This window comes from Felis catus, chromosome A1 (assembly GCF_018350175.1).
Source record: "Felis catus isolate Fca126 chromosome A1, F.catus_Fca126_mat1.0, whole genome shotgun sequence".
NCBI lineage: Eukaryota > Metazoa > Chordata > Mammalia > Carnivora > Felidae > Felis > Felis catus.
This window is the reverse complement of record NC_058368.1, coordinates 4335955-4355808: the sequence shown is the minus strand read 5'-3', so window position 1 is coordinate 4355808 and position 19854 is coordinate 4335955. Positions and strand designations below refer to the sequence as shown.

The 19854-nt window shown below is 47.7% G+C and overlaps 1 protein-coding gene across 7 annotated transcripts in view; it reads left to right on the top strand.

Annotated features, from left to right (window-relative positions):
• Nucleotides 1-19854, top strand: part of MIPEP (mitochondrial intermediate peptidase) — a 200559-nt gene that overhangs the window by 131702 nt on the left and 49003 nt on the right. For 6 of the 7 annotated variants that reach the window (XM_045041709.1, XM_045041790.1, XM_045041638.1 and 3 more), the window contains one exon: nucleotides 479-552. The exons of the other annotated variant lie outside the window; for it this stretch is intronic. In XM_045041709.1, coding sequence (XP_044897644.1) covers nucleotides 479-552 — 74 coding nt within the window. The remainder of the gene's footprint in view (nucleotides 1-478; nucleotides 553-19854) is intronic. 7 annotated transcript variants of the gene reach the window in all.

Here is a 19854-nt window from a genome sequence, read left to right as displayed (position 1 = left end):
CCTAAGCCAAGGTCTCCGGGTGTAATTAACCCTCTCCTGCCAGCTCTTTCTCCTTCGCTTTTATTTCACAGTCTTATTTTTTCTCTCTCTGTCTCATCTCAGCATAAATAATTCCAAAACCTCACTTTAAGATAATCCCAAAGACGATGGAGAATAGGATAGCTTCCACTTAGTATATGATCCATAAACGAAATAATCCTTTCTTTGAAGAGAGATTGCTTGCTGCGAAACAAAGCTAAAAATACACTTCGCCTTTTACAGTAAATATTTCACACCTAGTTTGACTTTATTAGAGTAATTCAAAAATTGGAATTCGATGTTTAGAAGCAGGAAAATCGAGGGCTGAGCTATCTCGTGGTGGCGGCGTTTCTGTCAGCGTGGCTTCATTTGGAGAAAGAAACTAAGACACGGGTGACCGGGGGCTGGGCGGGCTGCCCGTGTCAGTGCCTGTAACGGTCTCTTCTTCTCCCCCCACCAGGACGGCAGGGGAGCGCTATCGCAGGGAGATGCTGGCACACGGCGGGGGCAAGGAACCGATGCTCATGGTGCAAGGTAAAACAAAACGAGGATTGGGAACTTTGCCGTGCGACCTTCTTTCTTTCAAGGTTTTATGGGTTATATATATTTTAAATTATAATATCATTTAACGTTGCCATACAACGTTATATTAGTTTCAGGTGCACAGCACGGTGATCGGGCAGGTCTGTACGTTACGCCAGGGTCACCAGCATATTGTCGCTGCCATGGGTCACCGAACACTGTTATGACAGCATTATTGACTGTACTCCCTATGCTGTGCTTTCCATCTCTGTGACTTATTTATTTGATCGCTGGCAGTTGGTACCTCAGTCCCCTTCATCGATTTCACCCATCCCCTCACCACCCTCCCGTTTTATGGGTTAGGTTTTAATATTAGCTCTTGGAGTTATGTTCTTGCACCGTCTATAGTGAAAGCTGTTTCATATTTCCTCCATACATTTTTTTTTGCCTTTAGAGATGATGCGTCAGCTGTGTCCTTTGTTCTGAGCATGTATCTAGTTCATTGTATCCCAAACAAATTAATTTTTAGTTACTGTGATGTATTTAGATGCCAGGATAAAATTTCAGGTTTTAACTTTTAAAATGTAGGAAATTCATAAATTTGTCATAAATTATCAAAAAAAAAAATGGTTTTGATAGGTCCCAGGGTATTTCTTTAGCTTAAAGAAGTCCTGTAAGCTTTCTCTGAAAGCTTAGCAATGCCTTTGCTAGAAATTCCAAGACATTTTTTTACCCATTGAAAAATTAGAACCCAAGTAAATCTCCTCTTTGAGGTACTACGATGCTTGTTGTCTTATGTAATTTGGGAGGTTCGTTTTTTCATTTAAGTATTTGCACTGAAAATTTAATTGTAAATGGAAGTGACCATCATGGTTTTTCATAAAATGTTCTCACAAATATTTTAAGGAACATGCGAATGTTATTGGATGTCAATGTATTGACAATCCTATTTGCAGCTGATCTCCCTAACCAGCTGATAAAAATTGCTTTTAGAAGGGGCGCCTAGGTGGCGCAGTCGGTTGAGCGTCCGACTTCAGCCAGGTCACGATCTCACGGTCCGTGAGTTCGAGCCCCGCGTCAGGCTCTGGGCTGATGGCTCAGAGCCTGGAGCCTGCTTCCGATTCTGTGTCTCCCTCTCTCTCTGCCCCTCCCCCGTTCATGCTCTGTCTCTCTCTGTCCCAAAAATAAATAAACGTTGAAAAAAAAAATTTAAAAAAAAAAATTGCTTTTAGGAAATACCATCCAGCATTGGAGAAATACGGTCGCAGTGGGTCTGACGTCAAGGTTTCCTTGCCTAGATCTGTTCGGTCTAACACCTGTTGCGGGTGTTCGCGGAGCCCCAGGTCCTTCCCTTTAGCTGTGTGTTCAGCGGGTACTTGCTGAGCGCTCACTCTGCCCGGGGCACCGCTGTGCTTGTGTGTTGTGTTGCCCTGTGCGGAGGGCAGGAGCGGAAAAGGCGAAGACGAACATCGGGTCCTTGTGCGGCTCGCGCTCCTTCAGCTCTGCCGGGAGGGGGCGCTCTCGTGGGCACAATCCGCCCGATGCCACCGCGTGTTTGGAAAACAAATCTGCCCACCTGCAAAGCCTGCAGTGTCATGGGGCCCCGCCCAACCAGAGATGACAAAAGTCCGCCACAGCCACGCTTTGCTCTTCCATCAGTGCACTGCCCTCGGAGCCGTCCTGCGGTGCAGAGGGCACGCTGATGGCGCCTCAGTTCCCACTTGAGCCTTACTGGCCCCTCGTGAACTGTGCCACACGCAGGGAATGGTTTGAAATGGTTTGCATGCGTTGGTTGATGCAACCTTCTAGCAACCCTAGGAGGTGGGAATGACGGTTATTCCCTTTTTACCGAGGCTGAAACAGGTCAGTCCTCGGTCCATGTTAGAGGCAGTGAGTAGAACAGTCAGGATTTGGACCTGTGACTTCTGGCTGCAGAGACCGAGGTCGTCGGCAGTCTGTGCTGTTTCACGTGTTTGCGGAACTCGACACTGGGGTAAGGGTCTCCTACGGACCCGCGTGAAAGGCAGATTACCTGGCTCGTGATAGTAAGCAACCAAGAGGTTAAATTGTGTGCTTGTAGCCAGCGGTTTGTGGTCCTGCACGAAAAGCCCACTGTGGTCCAAGAAGAGATGCTGCAGGATGGCTTTGTCCCGTAGATTCTCCCTTCTGTGCGCTCTCCCAGTAGCCGTGCTCAGCTTCTCCTGTTTGAGACCAAGGTCTAAATGGTGTCTGCGCAGAAGTATGAGCTTCCGTATGGTTCCATCAAAGGGGGAAAAAGAGTAAATCCTTTTCTGCGTTTGTCTTTTGGCTGGTGTGTTGGTCTACCCTGCCTCCAGGAATGTTGTAAGCAACCTCTCTGAAAATTCTGCTCTTTATATGAAACGTCGTTGTGTTAAGAAACCTAATATTTTCCACACTGGAATTCGCACACTTGGGAGAGAAAAACAAGATTGTGGTTCAAACCAGGGATGAGAAAGTGTTCGGATTCCAGTTAACAATAGACTGGTTCTGCTTTTAAACCTCAATATTTGTCTTAATGTGGTTCTGTCTGATCTCATTAATTCACATGGTTTGTTACATGTCAAAGATGAATGGGGGACGTGCGGAGAAGTTACGCCTGTCGTCGCTTTATAGGGTTGGATTTGTAAGACAAGACCAGCAGTGGCTTCTCATTTTCTTGTATGCAGCCAGCCTGTACCCCAAAACAGAATGTCTTAGGGGACGGCTCATAGCCGAACACTAGGGTACCCCTAGGAGTAGCGATTGGTGAAATTGTTAAGAGTTGCGATATAAAAGCTTAGATGATCTGGGAGCCATTATTCCTGTTTGGAAGTGGTGTTTATCAAATATGTTATTTAACTACTTACTAGGTCAACGTAAAGAGTTATATTAAGTAGCAAAAGATGAGGAGAACACCTCCCTTCAAATGACGTCCCTCCCTGGCCAGATGACAACTTTGTTAACCTCCTTACTTTAAGACTTCTATGGCGGATCAACTTCAGGCCATTCCTTAGAGTCAGAATACCTCTGCCTCGTACTGATGCTCTCCGAATGATACCTAGTCACAGAACTCAAATACGTCATGCTTTTGACCTTTGAATAATAAAAACCACACAGGTGAGCTGTGTTTAGAATGAGTCGTCATCGGCTCCGAATCCCTTGACCTTTTCTGGGCCCACTGACGGATGAGCCTCCTTGTGGCCAGAGCCCGGCCTGAAGGAAGTCCCAGAGAACACAGCATTCCTCTTTCTTGTCTCCCACTGGTCGCCCCCCATTCATCAGCTAAAGGGTGCTGCCACGCAGCCCTGTCCCGGTGCTGACTCTAGCCCGAGGGAGTGGCTGTCGCCCGATAGAGTCCCTGACTCTATCAGTCCCTGACTGAGGGAGCCCCGCGGGGAAATAAATCCCAAGTCGTGCAACCGTGGCAACAGGAGGCTTTGGTAGAGTCAGAGCCCATAGTTGTTTCCTCTCAACACTCCAAACGCCATTTGAAAACAACGTAGTGGTTAAATAGTAGTTAAAACGGCATGTCCCCCCTCGGGGAAGAAAAGAGGTCACATGGTACCACAGCCTACTGTACTAGGATGTGCCCTTGCTGGCTCTGGCTTCCAGAAGAAAGTCACTTCCCCTCCCTCGGTATGTCCTTACCTGCCTTTAAACACACCCATGGCATATGCAAAGATACAGGTTATAAGCACAGCATTCGTTTACTTAACATCCCCCCTGCCCCCCGCCACTCAGCCGTTTGGCAACCCCTGATGGAAACCAACTTTCTTAATTGCCAAGAATTCCGGGCTGAGCTTGGACTCCTTGTATTCAGTTGCCGGTGGTGAGTTTTTTCTCCCCTTCTTGCCATACGCTACGCCCACCCGCCAGTGTTTCTTTGGTTTATGTTAAGTACCCCATTTCTGAGTAATAAGAGCACGTCAAGGTTTTGCCGGAAAGAAACGATGATAACGTGACATTTTCATTCATTTTCTTATTTTTCAAAGCCTAGACTAGAATGCCTCTAAGGGTGCCGTGGGTTCAGTGTCCATCACAACCGTTCCAGAAAATGTACGGGTTGCTAGAACGCAAACATGCAGGAAGGCTTGTGCGTAGCAAGGGAGCGCCGTTTTGTACCCACCGGGCAGCACGATCATGTCGTACCACACCAGACACGAGGGTGGAATGATTCGGCCCCGCAGGATAGAAGTTGCGTGATTTCAGCAGTTTGTGGATGACGGAGGGAGTCCTCACGCATAGCTTCCTCTGCACGCCGTCTTTCTGTGTTTTATGTCCTCTATGAGCTTGGGTGAATGGCCCCTGTTAAGTTTTTAGGTTCAGATTTATCATTCCGATGATCAGGAAAGACAACAACAGCAGCAACTAACATTTGCAGAAACTGCTACGTGCCGATACCTTCCGCCGCGCTGCCCGATTTAGTCCCCAAAGCGTAGGTCAGATGGTCCCCGTTTTTACAGATAACGAAACCGTCAAGAGTTCATTCTCTCTCTGTGCCGCCTCTCCTCCCGACTCCCGCGTCTTCCTCGGTTGACCTCTAAATTCTGACTTGAGATCGAGCTGCTCCTTAGAACATGGGAGATGTCAGTGGAGTGAGCCCTGAGGCCTGCACGATCCCCAGGCGTCTGCGGTTTGTTGTTTCTAACCTCACGTCCTAACTGTTCCCCTTGACATCGGAGAGGCCTGCCTGCCATCCAGCCATCAGCAATAAGATTTCCCTTCATCTGTTTTTGTAGGAGCTCCTTTAGACTTTTGTGGTAAAGCTATCAACTTAGTTTATAATCATTCTGAGTCATGGTGGTTCCGAGAGAAAAGGTCCCCGCCGCAGCCCAGTGAGCTCGATGCCCAGTAAGTGTCGTGTTTCTGCCTCTGGTTAGAGCACTCCCTGTGCTCTACCCTTCAACCTTTGCACCAAGAATTTTGCGGGGGGGGGGGGGGGGGAAGGAAAGGTTAAAGTCCAAGACTTTCGCATTCCAGGAGGCTGTTGCGAACACTCAACCACTTTACTTCTGTGCTTGTTGCCAGAGGAGAAACCCTTAGCTTCATTTTTATGTCTCTGTGGTCAAAAGCCGTCATGCCAGTAGAGACACAAAGTATTAACCTGGCAGAGTTTTTAAAAGGACCAAACATCAGAGAAGACTGAAAGAATTACTAGGTACATGAGTCTACTAGGTAAATGTGTTGCCAAACTGACTCCTGGAACCAAAGTCTAGGAGCCCACAGGGCCTCACTTGAAGCTGATGAAAATCATAATACCTTACATTTCTGCCGAGCTTTATGGTTTTCCAGGCACAATCGTTTTTGCCATAATTATCCTGTGCCATCTATTCTAACTTGCTACATATCGTTTTTGTCCAAGAAAAAAACCCAGAGAATTGTGGTCTCTGTTCCAAAAGGTCATCCCTGTGCCCCGAGGAGATTCATGCAAACCATCTGTAGTGATGACTCCTCTTTTCTTTAAAAACCGTCTCGGTCGTAGTAGCTGTGCACACAGCCGGCTTTCAGATCTCGGTTTCACGCCAACTCACAGCAAGGCTCCTCGGAGAGACGGTTGGTTCCAGGGCTGAGTGTAAAGTACGAGCCAGAAGCTCCAGGAAATAAGAAAGTGCCCAGAAACACATCCAAGGAGGGGTGTGTATGTCAAAGGCAGGCGAACTGAAAAGAGGTCCCAGTGGCCAAAGTGGTGACAATTTGAGCAACCGAGTAAATAAGGCAGTTACTAGAATATAACAGAAAGTATAGAATTTCTGCCTTGGAGTTCGCAGTGATGTAAATGATTGAATAAATAAACAGGGAGAATAAACAAACCTCCCGTGCAGAAGCATTTCAACCATGTATGCAGACAGATGCTCCGCTCTCCAGGAAACGGATCGTAAGTTAAGTGTGAATGTGCAGGGTGGTTTCCTTCCAAGGGAATACGGTGTGGAAAGGGGTGGGAGAAATTACAGGAACTTTCTAGAGGAGAAGCTGAGAAACACTCCCCCGGTCGGGTGCTCAAGGTCAGCATCGACAGCGAAGCCATGTTGATAGGATGTGCCCTTGAGATGATGTTCGAGAAAGGCTCTTCACCTCTGTGGGCTTCCTTCCCAAACCCATCACCCAAACCGAGGGACAGAGTACAAAATACCCAAACGGCCCACCTCAAAAGTGTCAAGGTCAGGGAACTGAAGAGCCTTTCAAGGTGTGCAGGGGAAGCTAAGCAGGGGTGACGGGCTACGTGCGGTGTGGTGTCCTGGATGGGACCTTGGGGCAGAACGAGGACATTAGGTAGAAACGAAGGGAGTGTGAGTAAATGCCGACTTTAGTGAACAGCCGTGAAGGAATATCGGTTAACTAGTTGTGATGCCCGTGCCCAACCAAGGGAAGACGTTAACAGTGGAGGACACGCAGCGACCGACTGGGGCAGGTGTGTGGGAACTCTCTATCCTCACAATTCTTCAGTAAATGTAAAACTGTCCTAAAATTACCAGTACACGAACAAGCCTCTTTGGTAAGCCTTCTGGTAATGACACTGCTGCTCGGGGTGTCCCCTCCCTGCTCCCCAACTCCATTTGTCGTATTTTTCTGCTCTCCTGCCACTGTCACCTGGGGGGGGAGGTGCGGGGGGATCCCATGGGGACCGTTGGAGGAGGGGCTGCTTGGCACAGCGTGCGGTCAGGGGAAATGGGCATCACGCGGGCATTGTAGATGCTGTGAAGGACTTCTGGCATTTACTCTGAGGACCAGGAGAAAGCACCGACAGTGTTTGCAAGGCAGGTAGTGACAAGATCAGGTTTATGGTTTCTGGTATCCGCCGCCTGCTGACGAGGGGCCGCCTGGTTCGAAGAGGCCCCTTGCTGGCAGTAATCCTGGTGAGAGCCGAGGGCGACCAGCCCGGGAGAGTCGGCAGTCGGGATGAGAAGAGGTTTTCTGATTTAAGACCATTTATGAAGTAAGAGCTGCTGGCCGTGGAGTCGATTCTGTGTGGAAGTGAGTCAGTGGGCGGGATGCCGGAGATGACTCCCAAGTTCCCAACTTTGGCCGCAGGAGAGGTGGCCGTGCTCTCGAGAGCCCAGGGGACCCCCTGAGGAGAGCGGTGGAGCCGTGGCTGACTGCAGTGTAAGGCATCAGGAGGCCTACGGGATGGCACCTGGGGGGCCCAGTCAGTTAAGCGTCCGGCTCTTGGAATCGATCGGCTCTGGTGTGACCTCGCGGTTTCGGGGGCTCGAGCCCCACGTCGGGCTCTGCACTGACAGCACAGAGCCTGCTTGGGATTCTGCCTCTCTCCCTCTCTCTCCGCCCCGTCCCACTCGCGCTGTCTCTCTGTCTCTCCCAAAACACGTCCATAAACTTTAAAGACAGGTAAGGAGAGAAACACAGGCCCGACAAGCAGCCCTGCTGCCCTGGAACAGCTCAGCGCACGTGTGGAATTCGGCGCTAGAAGCTCCCAAGTCCAGGGGATTTAATTCCAGGGTTACCGCGGGGACCCGGTGTCCAGAAGCCCCTCTCGCTTAGCGGGAGGCTTTCCCGTTGGCTGTTTGTGCGATACGAACTCGACGGCCGCCGGGAGCGGTAAGCGCTGTCTGTCGGCCGAAGTAGAGCTGACACACAAAAGCCAGGAGGCTACAGAGGCACTCATTGTCTGACGCTCGCTTGACTGCCTTCCCCTGTGGTGCAAACGCATCCACGCTGACTTTGCAAGAGGAGGCATTTTGCATCGTTTCGTGGAACTAACAACCATTTGTGGTTGTCACTTGCCGTTCTAATCGTGCCGTCCGGTTAATCCCTGAACGTGGCCGTGCCTGGCACAAAGCTGGCAGGCTGGACGCTGTGGGAGAATGAACGGATGTACGGGCACGTTGGATGCCTACTCCTGAGTTGTCGTCGTCGTCGTCGTCGTCGTTGTAAACGTGCCTCTTTGCTTTCTCTGTTTCTAATTAAGTGGGATTTTCAAGGGAGAGATTCACACGTGCCAGGTGCTGCCTGACTTAGCTGACGCCTGTGTCCCCTGGGCGTGTAGGGGCTCAGGGTAAAGAAATGCCAGGACGTGCTCGCAAGACGTGCGCTGTGGCCGACGAGTGCCCACCCCAGAGTGTGTTTTCCATTTGTGGCTTGTGAGGAAAGCCCTCAGATATATGAAATATCGGAAGGTAAGACGATTTAAAACTACCGGCATGCCAGGCAAAACTATGCTGTTTGAAGTAAACCAGATGAATTTGCATGGGTTGCTCAGATGTTTAAAAATACAGATCTTTATTTCCCTCTTGCTGTCAGGAAGGCCTTCCCTGTCTCTCGGTACCTCCTTTCTGTGCTTTGTTGTCTCTTTTTTTTTTTTTCTTTCCATAGCACGTATTTACTTCCTGACATAACGTGTAACGTATTATTTCATTTCTCGGTTTGTCGTCTGCGCTCTCGCATAAACTCTAAGCCCCGTCAGAGGAGAGGGACTGATGTTTGCACCTGCCATGTCTCCAGTGCCTGCAACAGGCACTTGGTAAGGATACGTTAAATGAGCAAATACATAAATTTTGAAGTATGCTGAAAAGGTGAACTATTTCTTGTGCCATAAAAAAGTGGGGACTGTTAGAAAGGGGACAGGTTTTTATTCGCCTTGTCTGCGAAGTTTTATATCACAGAGCTATTTCTAAGGGATTTATGGGCCCAAATATTTTTGCGAAAGCCCTTTTCTAACATAAAAGAGAAGGACGGGCAGTGAAAGTTTCATCCCCTGCTTGTTCAGCGTCTCCCTCTCTGATCTCGTGTCACCGTGTCTGCCCAGCTGTCCGGATATCAGGTTTGCTTTGTCAGTCCTGCCACTCTTTCTGGCTTCCACCTGCCCCACCGGCCGTACCCACACCGGGACCCTAGCTTCACTGGCCTCAATCCTTTTTTGATCAAAGAGCCTTCGTCGGGAGGGAGAAGGGAGCCGCGGCTCCTAAGAGACCACCATCCATTTGGCTCCTCGTCATATCTGTGTTCTTCGTAGAGCTTTTCCGCTATGCACTACGTATATTTATTATACCGCATAACCGGTGTTCTACAAGGTTAGAAGAACATAGATCCTACCTTGTGCTTTATAATTCCCATAATGCAAGACCAAGTCAGTCTGGTGAATTAGCAGTGATTTAAGAAACAGGCATTAAAGTGGAATGTGTTTCCACTGCCGTGGGAGGTCAGAGATAAATTCCGCAACTTGATTTACGGCAGTAAGTAGCGGGCTTTGTTATACGAGGTGAGTCAACTCTTGGGGCTTCGTTAAAGTAGGGCCAACTCGAAGTAAAACTCTCCCTGGGAACAGGGGGTCCCAGAGGCCTTGGCCTTCGCCACCACCTCCCTCCGACGTCTCTCCCTCCTGACAGCCACCTTGTGTGTGTTGGCAGCCAGGCCCCTTTGCTTTTAGCCACCCAACCTCCGTAGCGTAAGACTGAGGAGCTGTCCCTGTACAGTCTTTCGTGAAAATGTATTATTTTAATATCCTTAGGGTAGTGACCAGTAAGCAATCTGACAGAATGAAGTAAAGTGTTGTTCGTTGTTGATGATGTTAATTCACTCAAGCTCAGTGAGTATTTACTGAATATTGCTAAGCAGGCACTTGAGGGACACAGAAATAAACCAGTAAGCTAACTGCAGACCCTGGAGCATCCCGTCAGATTTACAGGAAGGCGCCCTCTGGGAGGCGGAGTTGTAGACAGGCGCCCACGCTGGGGCTGTGCAGCCCGCCCTGGGACACAAGGCTGGGGGCCTGCAGGGTTCCTGGGCTTCAGCCACTCCTGCCCCCCACCCTCCTGCTGGCCGGCTACCTGCATACCGGGCACCGACTGGCCAGCCAGGTGAGGTGGCCCGGGAGGGGGTAGGCTGAAGGTATAAACGTAAGTAAATGTGACACGATGCTGACCCTCCGCTCTCTCCACACCTGTCGTATTAATGGGCAGCACGTCTGGGGATCCGCAGCCTGATTTCACCAGATGCTCTCATGCAAAATATACCGAGTCTATTCCTGGAGCGTTTTATAACGATCAGAGGCACCCACCCTTGGAATAGCCACTCGGATGCGCTTTGCGTGTAAAAAGACAAGGTCAGCGTTCCAGTGAAAGTTAAACAAAAGAGAAAATATGTAGGTGTTGTAAATGGAATGCCTTCATGGAAAGACGGGGTTTTTTTTTCTTTTTTTCTTTTTACTTTCTAAATAAATTGACTTTGGAGCACCAGGAATAAGTCATTCCTGTGGGTTACAGTGTTTTGTTAACGTATCAGGCAGAGAACTGCATACTATCATACTAGAAACTGATGAGCATTTTGTATAACTTTTACAGTGTGGGGTAATAGAAACCACATGACATATCGATCTCTTTGCACCGATAAAAAGAAGTCAGCCTTTACCAGGAAATGACAGATCTTTTCTTCTGCAAAACTTAACCCAGAAGCATCTCCTATCCTTGGATTTTTCCCCCCTATTTTATTGTCAGTGTTCCAATGACTGAATTCAGCAACATAATTTTTTGCTAGCAAAGAGGATGAAAAGCCTCTGGGGAGGTAACTTTTAAATAGAATTTTAACTTTTTTCAGGATGTTAACTTTTAACCTATCAGTGTATACTTTGTGTGTGTGTGTGTGTGTGTGTGTGTGTGTACATACATACACATACACACAGTAAAACCTTGGTTGGCGAGCATAATTCATTCCAGAAACATGTTTGTAATCCAGAGCACTTGTATATCAAAGTGAATTTGTCCATAAAAATAATGGAAAGTCAGATGATTCGTTCCACAACCCAAAGATATTCATGTTGATTACAATATTGTAACGATTAGAATACAGTAATATAATACAAGACGATTACAATACTGTAATATGATACAAAATAATAAAGAAAATACAAAATGTAAAGAAAAGTAAGTTAACCCGCACTTACGTTTGAAAACCTTCATGGTTGGTACGAGGGAGACAAGAGACAGGAGGGTTATTGTGTGGGACGACTTTCACTATCACTAATGGAATCAACGCTATCTGTTGGCCCAATGGAATCTTTTCCTGCATGGGGGCCATTGTATATGCCCAACAGATGTTGACCACAGTGCAGTATTCATAAACTCTTGTCAGAGACTGTATTTAACGTAACTGGCAATAAGGCAGCAAAGGAAAGGGTCTATATCTGCAGGCAGCCTGACCTAGAATGAAGCAAAGCATCCCTAACCTGTCTCTTGTCTGGAAAAGCAAAGGACTGTTGATAGGTGCTTTGAAGTGACAAAAAATAGACTAGTGCCAGTTGTGGGCACCTTCCAACGTTCTGAAAAATCACTGATTTCTGCCAAACACCGACGCCTGAGACCTACATCCGAGCGTGGGAGGTGATCGCCCACAATCCCACAGTGAGAGAGAGAGAGGAACCATTGGCTCCGCTGTGATCATGTGTTGTTCGGAGTCATATGTTACTTGTATTGCAAGACATCGCTCGTGTATCAAGTTAAAATTTATTAGAAATGTTTGCTTGTCTGGTAGAACACTCGCAGAACAAGTTACTCGCAATCCATGGTTTCACTTACATATATATCTGTGGCACTTTTCATTTCAATACACTTCCTTGCTTCTACCTACGGGGCGAGTGAGTATTGATAATCCGACAACTGGATAGAAGGGATGGGTGGAGAATCCCTTTAGACAAAAGACCATGGCCCTGCGTGTTCACTGGCGTTCAGGGTGTAGAGCACCTCTTCTTAAACCCTGGGCATCCCAAGTTCCTACTCAATGGTTTCAGATAGTCAGCACGCAGGTAGGTGATTTGTTTTGCAGAAGTACAAGGGACAGTGACATTAACGAAAGTGTGTTAGGTGCGGACACAGTGTCTGTAATCCACATAACATTAATTTGATATGCGGTGTTATCCGCACTTCGCATATATGGGACATAAAGCCTAGACCCTGAGGAACTAACTCAGTGTTGCAAAGCTATTAAATGGCATTGTCAGGATTTGACCCAGGCCGTTGGGTCTTCAAAGCCTTTGAGGGGCCCGTTGCCGGCTCACAACACTCCACCCCTGTGCTCTTGAAGGTATAGATCTTGATACACATTTTGTGGCCTTTTACTTTCGGCGAGTCGCGTTCACGTAACCTCTCCTTGCAGTGTAAATGTGACGGAGCCCCCCGCCATTTGTGTCGCCGTCTGAGACAGTGCCTCTGAAGGTTGGCTTTACTTGAGATGTGAGCGTCTTTTTGTTCCCAAGTAAATAACTTGTGGTAGACTCCTTCCAGGAAGTACACCAGCAATTCCACTTTTAGATGCTATCAACCACACTACCTTCTAAAAAGAATGTAGATACTACTCTTTCAGCTCTTTTTGATTGCTTAATGGAAATGTTATAAAGGTTTCTTTAAAGATAGTCATTATGGATGGTGTTCTTAACATGCGGTTACAAATGTGCGCTGTTGGCAGTGGGCTAAAGACAGGCTAGCAAAGCAGATGTCGTTGCCCCAAAGCTCTTGATCTAGATTCTTAGCGTGACACCCGGAGGCTTCAAGCATCAAGGGCTGAGCAAGTTGGGAGCCCTCAGTTAACCTCAGGCGGGACTGATATCGGGGTGCACTGCTGCGTTTCCATCTAGCAAGAATACCGATAAAAGGTAAATAATGATAGCAGTGGCACAGATTTAGAGCAGGTTTTAGGGGGGCAGTTGAAACTGGCATTTGCTAACCAACTCTTGTTTGAAATGCTGCCAGCGAGCGCAGAGACAGGAAGATGTCTCTTGGTTTAATTGGCTCGTTTCCTGCAAGATCGTTTTACAAGATATCTTCCAGTGTTTACTTGAGTGTTTTCAACTATCTCTAAGAGAAACTTTTTCCTTTTGATGATTATGGAACACTACTAATGACGAAACTTAGATCAAGGAACGATCAAGCCAAAACCTAATTTTCTCTTTTACTTACTGGTTTATGTTGACATTAAAGTTTTTTTTGTTTTTTTTGTTTTCTTAAATATGGAATGATCGATCCCTTTTCATCCCAGAGTTCACATCGCAAATATTTGAATAAGATTATCGAGTTCTTTTTCTACCTCATCATACAAGGTAGGGAATGTCAAGTAACACATGTCTCACTTTCAGTCTTTTTCCGTACACAACTAAAGGTATGTTCAGTTTGAATAAGCTGTAGGGTCAGGAGGACAGCTAAACTCCACTTATGTTTTCCCTTCAAGCAGTTTAAGAAAACAGAGCTTTAAAAAATTCTTGAAATCTGAAATCACACCCTCAAAATAATTGGAATTCTAGTGGCTCAGTCGGTTGAGCGTCCGACGTCAGCTCAGGTCATGATCTCACAGTTTGTGAGTTGGAGCCCCGCGTCGGGCTCTGTGCTGACAGCTCGGAGCCTGGAGCTGTTTTGGATTCTGTGTCTCCCTCTCTCTCTGCCCCTCCCCCTCTCATTCCCTCTCTCTCTCTCTCTCTCTGAAAAATAAATAAACCTTAAAAAACATTTTAAAAGAGCTTTAAAAAAATCCTTGAAGTCTTAAATCACACCCTCAAAATAATTGGAATTCTAGCACCCCATTCCCCTGGGTCTTCCTTCTGATGCACGTGCTTTTTCACGTTAGGATAGGAATGTCATTAAAAGGCTGCAGGAGCCTCACATGCTGATTTTCCTAAGATAAGTAGTGCTTTATGTTGGACATTAACCAGTTCAGACTAATTTCTCCTGCTTTTACACTGTTGGAGTTGAGTGGACTGGAGAGAGTAGCAGTGGCAGCAACCACAGGAATGAGAACGAAAACCGTAACTATACCCGTAACTACTTGCTAGAAACATCGGTGGGGAGATTTTGACGTGCCAGGTGCTGTGCTGAGCACACTGTCCTGTGTCTCCCCCCGCCCCCGCTTCACGCACTGAGCAGTCCTGTGGTGCTCCCCAAGTTTACTGCCCGAGGTCACAGCGTAGCACCTGGTGGGGGTGCGACTCCGGTTCGGGCGCCCGGACGGGTCTCGGAAGGACCGGTAGTCTCTTCCACTGATTTTTCAGGTCCTACCAGGAAGCTTTGGCTTGAGAAGTGGTTGTGTGCCTCTTCCACTGAGTTTTCCCGTTCGTTCTTTTGTAATGTTGGGCACAAATACACTGATGCTCAAGGAAGGTACCGTTGAGGTCTCAGAGTGAGATCCCCCCCCCCCCCCCAGGGACAGTGGCGAAAGGTGACGTGTGCTAACCAGAGTCGGTGGGATATCAACTGGCTTGCGCGTAGCCAAATAAGATTTGTCGAGTGAGAACGCCCAGCAGGTTTTGGCACTTCACCACACACTCGTTGGCAGCAACCCTGTCTCCTTGCACAGCGTAACAGGGATGAAGGAGGGAAGCATGTCCTGGAAGCAGACTTAGAATTTAGTGGCTCCAGGATTATGACATCGTTGCAGTAATAGAGGTAAATGGCAAGCCTGGAATGGGAGCCAAGGAAACAGAATCCCTAATCTCTGGCTTGTTTGGCTGTTTACTCAACATGGCCTCTGAAATAGCTGAGAGCTTTTTGGAAGAAAGAGCTGGAAGGGAAGAGAGCACCTGCGTTCTCAAGGCTAAGACCTCCCTTTTGTAAACGCACTGATTTTTGAAGAGGGTGTGTGTACGTTTAATATGTGGGTGTGTTTGTTTAAGGAAGACGTGGAGCTTCAAAAGGCAAAATGTTTTGTGACCCAGAAGCGTGGTTGCAAATGGAATTATTCCGTCTGACGATAAAGTGAAAAGAAACCAGTTTGTAAACACGCCGTGTATGTGGGGCTCCGGCTGGATCGGCGTCTGTCCAGCAGGAAGCTCAGACCCTCTGCACCCGTCCAGTCAGCAGCCCCGTAGACAGAACCTCCCGTTTGACCAGAGACAGATATTAACCGAGCTGGGGGTGGGGGTGGGGGGGCATCGGGTTTTCTCAGTTCAAAGGAAGAAAGGAATTTCACTTTCTGGCTGATGTTCTGATTTTCCCAGGAACTGATCGGAGATAGTGGGAATCCACCTTTAGAGAAAGGTGTGGGTAACCACAGCCTTGTAGCAGAGAAAAACTTCAAAGTGCACAAGGTGAGCAGTGCGGTTGCCCTAGGCTTGGGAGAGCCAGATCTGGAATTAGAGTTCTGATCTCATAAAATTCACTTCAGGCTTTTCAAACTGCCAGGCCAGCCTTTGTACTGTAATTCCTCATCAGACGGAGCTGCGTTTGACACATGTGATGATTTCACGAAAGACAGCCATTTACTGTTATGATGGGTTTTTTAGAACGGACGCAGACCGGCCTTTTCCCTCGTTCTCAGATCTGGAGGGCTCAGCTGCCTGTCGGCACGTCCTGGTTGTTGTTGTGTTTGCCAGCAGAGCCCCGAGGTGGCAGGGCCACCTGACCGTCTGGGGGAGTCAAAGGCTCTATCTTAGTACGTTGGGCCCTCGTCCTCACTGTTTTTAAATAAGGGTAAAGGATATATAATATAAAATTTACCATTTTAGCCATTTTTAAATATGCATTTCAGTGGGCATTCACAATGTCCTATATTCCCAATCCTGTAACCATCACCCCTGTCCATTTCCAGAACTTTCCCATCATCCCGGTGATCTCTTCTTGACAGACCTTTCCTCAGAGCTCCTAATAAGGGTTTTCGTTGCATCTTTTGTTTCCCTCTTTTTAGTTTTCTTCATTTAGCTGAGAAACAGTTGTCTCCTAAAAAGCAGATACGGCAAAAAGTAGAAAAAAGTACACCAAGTTGGGTAACTCGCTTGGGACTGTGAGTTTGATGAGCTTATCCTAAATTCTTAATCACAGACCAATGTTTTGGAATTCACCTTGTGCAAATAAATAAGTAAGCAGCCTACCTCATTCTTCAATTCACTGAACTGGGAAGTAGGTCTTTATAAACCTTTGGATCTGGTTGTTATTGTTACCAATTTCGGAGCATTTTCTGTCGGAAATGCACTGTGTTATTTAATTCTTGCAACAGTCTAGCAAAGAAGGTGACATTCTGTCAGGTTTATGATTTTCAAACATTATATTCCACTCTAACATTTTACCTTTACTTCCGATTGCTCTGAGCAGAAACGAGGTATGGAAAGTTAAGGGACTGGTCTAAGGTCCTTACCCAGTTGGTTAATTCAGGTGGTCGCTCACCAAACCCTCGCTTTAACCATCAGGATATAGTACCTTGTTTAGAGGCTTCTGAAGTTTTGTTTACAAAAGGAAGAATTTATCTTTCCTCTCTATCTCCCCTGGGCATCCCTGCAAAGGAGAACCTTGGTATAGTCAGAAGAGGAGAATTACACTGAAATGTTAAGTTATGGAACGCTATGCCAAGCCAGATAATGGTCCATTCAGCCTAAAATCCTCACCTGCACCTGCACATTGCCCACGAGGTTGTTTATCAGACCACATGGTAGTTACCTGGCTGGTTTTTACAGAGTGGGCTGTGTTCCCAGGAGGGGTTCCCCAGCACATTCCCTTTTGGGGGCCTACGGCTTGTCTTGGTCCACCAGCCTGACCCCTAAATAAATGGTACCTGTAGGCCCTAACTGTAAACTTGACTGATATAATTTAAGCCAAATACCAGTGTCTGAAAGGTCAGAATATGATTGCCTTTTAGCTTTGATTTTCAAAGAACTGAGGAGTTCTTTTTCCCTGGCTATCTTGGGCTCTGAACACGTGGCCAGTCCGATAGGTGTCGGGCTTACCTCCACCTGGCCCCCGAATATGGACCACCCAGGCCTCATCTCTCCTGGCCAGCCTCGGACAACAGCCAATCCTCGAACTTGCGTTGCACCTTTGAAACCCACAAACGTAAAGGCGATTTTTTTCCCTTGATTGTACAGGGAGAGAACCCGCTTCAGGAGGACCCGAACACTCCTGAGACAATCCTACCTGCTTCTTAGACCCCCTTTACGCCTCCCAGCACACCTGGCCAGGACTGTGAGACAGTGGGATGCTTGTCTTTCCTCTTTGGCCAGGAAGAGTCTCCTTTCCTCCCCAGTGAACTTGGAGAGAGTAAATCCGACATAAAGCTTGCTGTGTGTCACTCAGGCTTTCTGAATCTGAGGAAAGACAGACTTATTTAAATGTGCAAAAAAAACCAAAAAACAAACAAACAAACAAAAAACCCTGCCTCTAGTCCAAGCCCTGGGTCTGGAAAGTTGGTCCTTAATCAAACAAAAATATCAGTGTCCCCCAGGCGTCCCTAAATTCCTTTTAATAACTTGTGAACTGATCTTCTTATCAAGTAGGAATCTTCTTGAAGAAATAGAACCCACTCTGGCTTACCAAAGCAGAATTTTTTTGGAATACTGTGCAGGTGGCCACAGAATCAAAGGGGGAAGTCACAACAGAGCTCAGAAGGTGCAGTGTCCGGTGTCTCGGGAGAAGGAACGACATGGTCCCAGGGGGCTTTCGCCACGATGAGCTCGTGACTCAATCACTCCCGCCTTTGCGCCGACTCCGTCTGTACCTTATATACACTTTTGTTCTACGTTCGCTATTACGTATCTCCGTGGTTTTCTCCCCAGATAATGAACTTGTCAAGAACAGAAATCGTGTCCCACTCGTATCCGTGTGCCTAGTGTCTCTAGCACACAGGTATTCAGAGCATTTAACTTTTTGTAAATGTTTGCACAGAATTTCCGTCTTGGATAGGACGCCTGCTCCCTGCCGTGGGGCGTGGAACATCCAGGCCGGGGTGTCCTTTCCGAACCCCTTCAAGGAGGGAGCTTGTCAAGTCTATGGGGAGTCGACCTCACCAACATCCAGCTCCCCCGTCTTCCCCCCTTCTCTGAGTCACCCTAGGAGGACCCCATTTTCACAGAATTCGCGACATTCCTGCCAACCACGGGCTCCTGTATGGACCTCCCTGTCTTTTCCCTGGAGAAGGCGCCCCTGCTGGGCCCTCTGGGCTCCTGTCCACGGAGGACAGTTCTCAAGGACAGAGCTGATTGCAGTTCTCAAGCTCCGAACGGTCAGAATCGCTACGTGAAGGAAGCCTCTGAGATGTGTTCTGAGCCGTCCTCACCAGAGAGTCGGTCATCGGTCATCGAGAAACACCAAGCGCTGTCTCCCAGGGAGTTGCTAGGGATCAAAGTACGCTCTGCTTCCTTTCCTAAAACAAAAACCCCGCCTCCCGCCTCCGAAGCTCGCCTCCCGTCTGGGACCCCTCTCAGCCAGGCCAGTCCGGTGCGCCCCCTCCCACTGCGCCACGGCTCCCCTCGGCTTCCTTCCCGCCTCCTCCGCCCCCAGATTTTCAGACTGTTTTCATGCCAAGGCCACTGGATCCTTTCAGGGGCCTGTCCAGCCAGCTGTGTCCTCTCTCTCGAGGCCTGGCAATCATAACTTTGAACGGTGTCCCAAGCCAATCCTGCTTTTGTTTCCTATGTCACTTGAGAAACAAATGTTTTTTTCTAGGTTAGCTGAATAGAATAGGAATACATCTCCCTTGCCCCGTCCTGTGCGAGTTAGAGTTGCCAACGGAGAGAAACCCGATCGCATTTTCCACTTTCCTCAGCTTCCACATGTCCATCTGGGCTGCGGCACTCACACTTCATCAGAATCACTGCCTGCCAAGTTCCCTCCCGGTTCCCGATTCAGTAGGTCTGGGGTTGAGACCAAGCATTTGTATTTCTAGCAGGTTCCCAGGTAATACCCATGATGTTTGTCTGAGAACTATGCCGTTTTATATTCCTATAGAACAGATTCTTAGTCATTTTTATACATAGTGTATATACTATACCTTCCTAATAACTGTGTGATCTTTTTGCCTGCCTTCAGTTGACTTTAGGCACTCAGATACACAGTGAGTGAGTGAATAAGTGAATGACTGAAAGAAAAAAAAACTTCACAAAGATTTTTTTTTTTTTGTAGTGTTTATTTCTGAGAGAGACAGAGCACGAGTGGGGAAGAGGCAGAGAGAGAGGGAGACACAGAATCTGAAACAGGCTCCATGCTCTGAGCTGTCAGCACAGAGCCTGACGCGGGGCTCGAACTCATGGACCACGAGATCATGACCTGAGCTGAAGTCGAACGCCCAACTAACTGAGCCACCCAGCCGCCCCTACAAAGATTTTATTTATAGTTACTTCAGTCACCCTGCTTTGCATTCACTAAACTTTGGTCATACTCAGCCACAGCTTTATTTGGGCACCCTTGGTTGGTGTTAAGCAAGATGTGAAATAGACCCAAAGAGGAGGCGTTAACTCTTCCCTTCCAAGGTTCAGGATAATTCTAGGGGTGCCTGGGTGGCTCAGTCATTTAAGCATCTGGCTCTTTATTTTGCCTCAGGGCATGATCCCAGGGTCATGGGATCGAGCCCCGTGTTGGGAGCTCCATGTATATATACAGTGGTTTCAAGTGCCCCAGT